At 57.8% G+C, this 8,769-nt stretch overlaps 2 protein-coding genes across 6 annotated transcripts in view; one reads left to right on the top strand and one right to left on the bottom strand.

Moving 5' to 3' along the window:
• LOC102373682 (macrophage mannose receptor 1-like) overlaps nucleotides 1-3,847 on the top strand; it is an 8,393-nt gene extending 4,546 nt beyond the window's left edge. For 3 of the 5 annotated variants that reach the window (XM_025191845.1, XM_025191843.1, XM_025191842.1), the window contains 5 exons: nucleotides 489-551; nucleotides 782-1,189; nucleotides 2,018-2,163; nucleotides 2,334-2,446; nucleotides 2,939-3,847. In XM_025191845.1, coding sequence (XP_025047630.1) covers nucleotides 489-551; nucleotides 782-1,189; nucleotides 2,018-2,163; nucleotides 2,334-2,446; nucleotides 2,939-3,065 — 857 coding nt within the window. In that variant the 3' untranslated portion in view covers nucleotides 3,066-3,847. The remainder of the gene's footprint in view (nucleotides 1-488; nucleotides 552-781; nucleotides 1,190-2,017; nucleotides 2,164-2,333; nucleotides 2,447-2,938) is intronic. The other 2 variants (XM_025191844.1, XM_025191846.1) reach the window with 2 other exon arrangements.
• The window catches only part of LOC102373937 (zinc finger protein 252-like), a 19,033-nt gene extending 10,383 nt beyond the window's left edge, over nucleotides 1-8,650 (bottom strand). Inside the window, exons 1-2 of the mRNA XM_025191841.1 lie at nucleotides 8,419-8,650; nucleotides 5,708-5,777 (exon numbers count right to left, since the gene is read on the bottom strand). The gene's annotated coding sequence lies outside the window, so the exon portion shown is untranslated. The remainder of the gene's footprint in view (nucleotides 1-5,707; nucleotides 5,778-8,418) is intronic.
• Between the last annotated feature and the right edge of the window lie 119 nt (nucleotides 8,651-8,769).

Raw genomic sequence — 8,769 nt, 5'->3', positions numbered from 1 at the left:
TTCCTCACCTGCTTGCAGCATGCCTAGGAGGCAGTGACCCGGCAGCCTGTCTCTTTTTTTGTTTTGAAATTTTGTGTCTTAAGCCAAATCAGGCAAATCAAACCCAAATTCTGTTGACTGAGCAGAGCTCAAGTCTGTGTGGCACTACCACCAGCAAGTATCCCACCTCCCAGACATCCAACCTGCAAGCCCCAAGCTTTGGAGTTCAGATGCCCCCTAGTTTTGCTTTCCCCCAGCCAAAAGGGAAAGCTAGAGGGAAAGCCTGAGAGACATCCCCAACCAACATAAACTGTGTAGCTGAGAACCTCACATTTGGAGGCATTTATAGATTCTTGCAGGCATCATCAGCCTGCCTGCTGTGCAGAGGGCACCTCTAGCTTCATCCTCTAGCTACACTGAGTTACTCAAGGCTGAAAAGACAACCTCCCCTGTCAGGTAAGTAAAACCAACTGGACTGACAGCCATCTCATGGTATCTCCCCTCTGCAGACACAGCAATGAAGGGCACCGTGGAGCAGGCACAGATGCAGGACCAGCAGCTCCTGGAGACAGGTGAGTGACCCAGCCAGTGCCCACCTAGCCCCTTGCAGGCACAGCAGGGCTCCTTCCCCTGGCTCCTGTCCCATCCCCAACCCAGTGCCGGCTCCTGCACAACTCAGGTAGAACCTGCCTTTGCCCAGTTAGGAAGATGCTCCCTGGTCCTTGCCTGGCTCTCCCTGGGGCTTGGACACTGCCTCAATGGTGCTCCCAGCATTGAGCCCTTTCTACCCCTTTGTCCTCAGCCTCCAGCCCCTTCATGATCTACAACAAGAACCACCAGCTGTGTGTGGAGGTGGAGGCTGGGGAGTCCCTGACAGCTGCCACCTGCCACCCACCCAGCCCCACCAAGCTCTTCCGGTGGGTGCTGGGAGGCCGGCTGCTGCACGTGGGCAGTGGGCGCTGTGTGGGTGTGGCACAGAGCGCCAGCCAGCGAGCCGTGCGCCTGGAGCCTTGTGATGCCCAGCGCCCACAGCAGCACTGGGTGTGTGGGGAGGGCGGACTGCTGGGCCTGGCCGGGGTGACGCCGCCCCTGTACTTCAACTACGGAAACAGCATCCGCTCTGTGGTGATGCTCTACACCGGCAACAAGGAGTGGAGCCGCTGGGTGGTCTATGACAGCCACCGGGACCTCTGTTCTCGTGCTTGTGATGGTGAGTTCCAAGCACCTGCCATGTCCAGCCAGCCCCAAGCCACAGCAGTGCCATCCACAGCCTGTGCTGGGCCCCAGACAGGCTGTCTGGGACTGGGCAGGCCCCAGGACTCTGCTGTGGGCAGCTGGTAGGCCTGGATGCCTGGGCTCCCCTGTATATGACAGTCAGGGCCTGTGAGCCGGTGCCCTGTGTTTGAAGTCATGACCTATCTCCAAGGCTGCCTGAGTCTGCAGAGAGCTGCAGGCAGGAGCTGAAAGTGGGGAGCTGCTCCTCTTTTAACTCAAGGGCATATTCACCCTGAAGCTTAATGGTGGGTAGGTTTGTCTGGAGGGGCCTGTCCATGGATGAATTCAGGGGCTATATGTGGGATCTCTTTTGGTCTGGGGGGTGAGGTGGGGCAGGGAGGGGGCTCTGGCTTGTTGTTGCCCTTATGTGACTGCTTTCTATCAGTCCCTGCCCTCTCATCTCCATGGGGCTGGGAGCTGCTGAAGTGTGATGCCCTCGTTTCTGGGCCTGCTGAGGTGCCTGGAGGGGACATGTGGGAGCTGCCTGAGATGGCTTCCCCACAGTTAAGCATGGGCATTCCAGAGCCATCATGGCCTTGTGGGTACCCCTGGGGGCCCAGGGACAGAGCATGGCTGGGTGAAATGTGGCAGGTTGGGCTGTGAGCTGGGTCAGCTCTCACTATTGAGGTCCCAGGATGCCCTGTGTTGTCCTCTGGGGGTGGAGCCCTGCTGGGGAACAGGCACCAGGGTGAAACCCAGGTGTCTTGGCTCTCCGCTGGGGTGCCCAGTGCCTCACATTGGCTTGATCCCCCCACCCCTGTAGTGTGCACTCCCTGCCGCCTGGGCTGGGCCTTCTTCCAGGACAGATGCTATTTTTACTCCACATCCCTTAGTGCCTGGGATATGGCCAACACTTCCTGCGCTGCTCAGGGTGCCCAACTTCTCACCATGGACAGCCCCGCGGAGCAGGTGAGCTGGGGCTGGGGCATCAGCTGGGTGCTGCCCTGCTGCTCCCTGCCAGGTTGGAGCTGGACATGGGCCTTGTGCCATTATTGGGGCCAGCTGAGCCCCTGCCTCTGGGGTGGAGTGAGCAGGGGCAGGGACCGTCACCCAGGTGATGCCTCCATCTCTGCCTCTAGAAATACATCAGGGAAACCCTGAAGGCACCATCTGCTTGGGTGGGCATCACAAATCAGGTGCTCAAGGGAGCCTGGAGCTGGGCAAATGGGACCCTCCTTACCCCTGGCATCAGGTAGGTGACACCTCAGCCAGGCCTGGACCTGAGAGGGGGTTATGTGTGGGTAGGAGCTGCAGTGTGGTGGGGCACCCCTCACTTCTAACTGCAGCTCCTGGGCTCCCAGCATGGCCCTGCTGGTGCCCCCTGCCCCCTCCACAGCCCCTATCTCCACACCTGCCCTGGGCTCCCTGCACAGCCCTGCTAGTGCCTCCCACTCCCCACCCATGGCCTCCTCCCAGCCAGCTGCCCCTGTGATCCCCAGCCCTGCTGGCACCCCCAGCCATGACCTCTAGCCCCTGTCTTCCCTCAGCCCTGTTGATGCTCCTTGCCGGGAAGCAGCTCTGGTCTGAGCTCCAAGTGGGCAGTGGGGAGTTTGCAATGCCCCCAGCTGCCTGTGTAGGGAGCTACGCCCCTGAGCAGCTGGGGGTGCATCCCACAGGAGGGTGGGAGGCAGGAGCTGTTGGCCACTGTCTCTGCTCTGACCTGCCCCCCCGGTTTGCTTTGCAGCTACTGGCAGGCCAGGGAGCCCAGCAGCAGGGCCGGTGAGCACTGTGCCTTGGTGCTGCCAAACGGGCACTGGAATGATCGCCCCTGCGCGGAGCTACACCACTGGGTGTGTGAGGGACCAGTCTGAGCCCTTCCAAGACCTCACTCCCTCAGCACATGCTACACTGCTCCCCTTGCCATTGCCACAGCCCCCACTGCAACTTAGGGCGATGGACTGGGACCAACATGGAGGCACCTGAAGCCCTGGGGTTGCCCAGCCAGCAGCCATGCCCAGGCCTGCTGGATAGATGGTGCTGCCCTCAGCTCCTCCAGCTTTGAGTGATGCAGCATTTGGCATTAGGCTGAGTGGCACCTGGCATAGTGACAGGCAGGGGTCTGTGGGGTGGGTGCCAGGTTTGGGTCTCTACTCTGGGGCTTGAGGCTAGGCTCCAGCCCCTGCTTTGGTCCCTCTGGCTGCAGCTGGGGTAAGGCCAGGGCATCACAGCAGCTGATCTAACCTGGTTCTGCCCTGCTCTTATTGGGTGTTTCTGGCAGTCACAAGCCCCCGCCACAGTCTGATGAGCTCATAGAGTCCTCCTCTTGCTGCCTACCGCCAGTCCCTTCCCCAGATGTCCTCAGATCACTCCCCTAAAAGCAATGCCAGTGAAACTCCCCAGCTAGCATAGGCTGGGTCCCTTGGGGAGCCTGCTGCCCACACTCCCAGTCAGGCCCAGACCTGCTCCTGCTTTCACCCTGCAGCAGGAAGAGACCAAGTCTGGAAGCTGGTGAGAGCAGAGGGTGAGTGAGGTCCTTTGGGGTCCAAGCTGCCTACCTGGCATTGCTGGCTCTGTTCCTTGTCCCCTTTGGCTATGGTCGCTCTGTGTGGACAGGGACTGTTCTTGTGCTGGGGGAATAAATGCTGGCTCCAGGCCCCTGCTGTGTTGTCTCTGGGCTCCAGTGTTCCCAATGCATGGTACTGGTATGAGGGGGGTTTCTCTGTCCATGTACACAAGTGCTTCAGATGGCCAGGGTGGCTTCCTGATGGCAAACGCAGCCCAGCTGGTGCAAAACCTCAGAGACTTATCTGGCTGAGAACTGGCCTGGCACGACCCATTGTGCCCCTGGACACAGACCAGGGGCTCTGCCCTGCTCCGCCTGGCTTTAGCCAGATCTTGCCCTGCCTCAGGTCCATAACCATGCTCCATTCCCGATGGATTTCTCCTCCCAGCACCCAGAGGAATGGGTGGACTGCTACCCCAGTGCACAGAGGAGAGCTGTGGTCACATCCTCACAAGCCCTCTGCACAGGTCTCTCTCTGCAGATGCCCAGCTCCAGCTGCTGGCACTTCCAGTTTCCTCTGTGCTGCTGACCAGCTACTGCCTGAAATCCCCGGCTCCTCCTGGGGGCATAGGCAGCTCCTGAGCCCACCCCCTGCACATGAACCACAAGGCCCAGATGAGGCTCCCTCCATGCCATGGTCAGGGCCCAGTTTTGGACAGGAGCATGCCCAGATCTGTTCGGTTCTGTGTGAACCTAGGATGGGCTTGGCAGTGAGAGCCTTCCCACAGGACTGGGAGCCCATGGTTGAACCCTCAAGCCCCCTTCTCCTCCTCCCTTTCTGGGTGCCTGGTTCCCAGGGCACAGGGGACTCGGGGTGGGGAGAGAGAGGCTCTCAGTCTCTCTTCTTGAAGTCCTTCTGCACTGCAGGGCTGAGGTCTGGGATCTCCTCTGGGTTTCAGGGCCGTGTCCCCCAAAGAGCAGGGAGAAGTGCACAGGTGGAGCAGCCCTGGATTCAAATCCCTGTGTGGCTCCACAGTGCTGCAAGGGGCTGTCCCTCCTGCCTACACTGCTATGTGCTTCAGGGCAGTAGTGCAGGGTAAAGAGAGGGTGAGTGGACCCAGCCAGGCAGCGAGTGCACTTGCCCATGTCGCAGGCTCTGCCCTGACAACATTTGCTGCCGACCAACCTCCAAGTGGGGCATTGAACGCCAGCCCTGCCTCCATCAGAGGGTTCAGGCTGGTGGGGCAGTCATGCTCAGGCCCCAGGAGTCAGAGTCCATCTGCAGGGAGCAGCCCTTGAGGGGGCCTTGGATGCCAGAATGACAACAGGAGCAGGAGCAGTGGGAGCGGGGGGAACAGACGGGGCTGGCGGGGCTCAATAGAGCTGCTCCCAGCAGACGCAGGGTCACTGTGGACACCATCGCCAGCTCTGATCCTGGCCTGGCCTTGGATGAGCTCAGGGAGGATGGTTTCACTGTTCCTGTCCATGGATTCATGGCAAACAGGTCACAGCAGACCCTCCAGGCATGGTCCTCTGGTGAGAGCATCAGTGGGAGGGATAATGGGAGCAGTGCTGACCAGGCCATCCCTGCCAGAGCTCCCTCAATGCCCAGCATGCAGCCCTGGCCAGGCATCCACCAGTTGGTGGGGCTCAGCCAGGCCAACTCCTGTAGCCAGAGGCTTGCAGGTGAGAGGTGTAGCTAGCATTATGCCCCCCCTGCCTCCCAGGACTGCCAGTTGGAGGCCAAGGTGCTGCTCAAAGCAGGTTGCATGGGGAGCTGCACTCTTGTCTGCCATCATGTCCTTGCTCAGATCTGGGGCAGCATGGTTTAATCCCCATTATGGGCCAAGGGCCAACTGGGAATGGGGCTCTGGTGTCCAGTGCTGCACGCCCACACATATGCATGTGAGTACACACACACAGACACGGGCGCACAAGTGCACGTGATGGTCCCCACCCAAGGTGAACCTGAGACAGATACAGGTGGGGGCAGGGGAGGTCACCACTCACCAGCCGCCAAAGAGGGCCATGGCAGGGAACAGCCTGACAGTTACTGGCATCCTGGGATTTCAGGGGACACCTGGAGGATGAAAGAACAAGGTGACGGTGGGACATTTTGAAGGGCAGGGCCTAGCATGGGAACAGGAGCAGGAGGTGAGAGCGCAGGGCAGAGAGAGGCATTTCTGCACTGCAGGGCTCTTCTTTTTTATGCAGCTTGTCATTAAAGGGTGGAACTCGTTGCTACCAGATGTGGTGGAATCTGAGAGTTCAGCCAGATTCACAAAGGGACGGGGCACATGCTTGGAGGAAAGGGGCATCAGGAGCCATTGAGCATGGGAGTGAGGGGCACAGCCTCTGAATCAGAACTTCCCAGACCTTAGATACTGGAGGCTGCAAGTGAGAGAGGATCAGTGGAAAAATCCTGGTCAGAGCCGGTTCACTCTCCTTTCAGCATCTGCTTTCTGTCCCAGTGTGGCACAGGATGTAAGGCTAGATGAACCCATGGTCTGAGCCAGTAAATGGCAGTTCTTGTGCTCACAGGGGAATTAACCCTTGGAGCTGCAGGCCCAGAACGTTCTCTGACACAGGAGGTCTCTACATCATGGCTGGAGGTCTCTGGCTGCTGCATTCACGGAGGTGCCAGGGGCTGACGGCAGGAGTCCCTGTGTGCAGGCGGGAGGGATACAGGGCTGACGGTGCCCCCAGGAAGTCACCCCCTGCTCTATTCTGGATTGCCCTTATCTAAACCAGTGGTTCTCAACTGTCATTTTAGACTCCCCCCGCCCCCGCGGAATATGCCAGCTCTGAGCTGTCACTCTTTTTCTGATTACAGAAAAATACTAGAACGATTCTTTTGTTACAAAAGACTCCGAAAGAGCCCAGAAGACCAGAGTGTTTATGACACTGTGGAGATCCCTGGGTTTATTCTGTGAAGCATGGGTAGGTGTTTGCACACCCAACTCTGGTAATATGGTGCAACACCCTTAATAGGATCCCATGATTCCCTGGTTAAGAATCACTGACCTAATCCCTCCAAGGCAAGTACCCATCTAACTTGTTAAAAGTCTTGTGAGCAACTCTCCCACACAGCTACCAGGCACAAAGCCCGAAATATCAAACACACCCTAAGATGCCTGTGTAAAGCAGCGGGATGAGGGTGCTGCCAATGTCCTGCTACTGCAAAGACAGGAAGAAGTTTGTTAAATGCACTAGAGAGATCCAGGGAAGAGGGCTGTGTGTCCCCCCCACCCCCTGCGCAAAGGAACATGACCTCTGCTTCCCTCTCCCCAGATCCATGCCTCCCAGCTACCAAAGCCCTGCATCTGGCTCCTTGCAGCACAAACAGGCACAGCTCCAGGGTCCTGGTCATAAATCAAATGTGATTTGTGTGAGTGTTTAAAATAGCTGGTGGCTCGGCACTTGGAGCAGCCTTCAATGACCCCATTCTGGTCTCACAAACCTCCCAGGTCTTTTACCTACACCTGTGGAACAGCTTCTGAAGTGACAGAGATTTTCCTGCTCTTCCCAGGATGCCTGGCTGTCCCTGGCATGCTTGCTCCAAGGGCTTTATGGCTAAGGGCAAGCAAAACAGCATCTATTTCTTTCCCACATCAAGGGGAAGAACTAGATTTGGGGCTCCTGAGGCAGCTCACGGAGACCATAAAAGCTAAAGAGGCGGTAGTCATGGGGGACCTAAACTACCCAGACATCTGCTGGGAGATGCAGATGGCAAAGTCCTACCGTTCACGCAGGTTCCTATCCTGTGTACAGGGCCTCCACCTGACACAGGAGGTGCACGGTCCCACTAGGGGGAATGCCATACTGGATCTGGTATTGGCAACGGGGGATGACATGGTAGGGGACCTACAGATTGGTAGCCATCTGGGGGACAGTGATCACCTAATAATAGAATTCCCCATAAGACGTCGAGTGGGTAAGGTAACTAGTAGGGTGGAAGTGCTAGACTTTAGGAAAGCTGATTTAAGTGAACTCAGGCGATTAGTCAAGGACGCACTGCAGAGTAGGAGTTTTGAAGTGATGGGAGTCCAAGAAGGGTGGCTGTGCCTTAAGGAAACGATCCTTCGGGCACAAAGCAAGACGATCCCCATGCGAGGTAAAAGAGGGAAAGGGGCCAGGAGGCTTCCCTGGCTGACCACAGAAATCCAGGGCAGCCTAAGGGCCAAAAGGGGAGCACATAAAAAGTGGAAACAGGGAGAGATCACCAAAGACGAATATACCTCCTCTGCTCGTGCTTGTAGGGAGGCAGTTAGACGGGCCAAAGCTACCATGGAGCTGAGGATGGCATGGAGCTGAGGTTTTTAAGACCCTGAAATGAATTGACATATATCTAATACCTCCCCTAATAATGGAGGGGGGAGGCGGGGGCTCTGTGGGCATTAAGCCCATATTAAATTTGTGTTAAAAAGGCCTGTGCCCAGACAGGAGCTGGCCCTTGCCGGGGACGGTGCTGGTGGCAGTGAGGAGCAGAACCTAGGGCTGCAAACGGAAGCAGCACAGAGAATGAGGGTTGAAGGGACCTCAGGTCACATCTAGTCCAACCCCCTGTTCCAAGCAGGACCATCCCAACTAGATCATCCTAACTAAGGCTTTGTCTACCCAGGTCTTAAAAACCTCCCAGGACGGAGACTCCACCACCTCTTTGAGTAACCTGTTCCAATGCTTTACTCCCCTCCTCTTGAGAGTTTTTCCTGGTATCTAACCTTAACTTCCCTGGCTGCAACTGGAGGCCGTTGCTCCTTGTTCTGTCATCTGCCACCACTGAGAGCAGTTCAGCCTCATGCTCTTTGGAGCCCCATTTGGGTTACAATCGGAGAAAACGAGGGTTGGAAGGGGCTTCAGGAGGTCACATCCAGTCCAACCCCCTGCTCCAAGCAGGACCATCGCCAACTACCTTACTCCAGCCAAGGCTTTGCCCACCCCGGTCTTAGAAACCTCCGAGGATGGAGACCCCACAGCCTCCGTGGGTGCCTGTCCCCGGGCGGGGAAGCGGGCGAGCGGGCTGGGGTCGGGAGAAGCCTGACCGCAGCGAGCCCCGGCGGGAGCGGGAGCGG

Source organism: Alligator sinensis, unplaced genomic scaffold (genome assembly GCF_000455745.1).
Source record: "Alligator sinensis unplaced genomic scaffold, ASM45574v1 scaffold909_1, whole genome shotgun sequence".
Classification (NCBI taxonomy): Eukaryota; Metazoa; Chordata; order Crocodylia; family Alligatoridae; genus Alligator; species Alligator sinensis.
The sequence above is the reverse complement of the archived record's forward strand: the minus strand, read 5'-3'. Positions and strand labels throughout refer to the sequence as shown.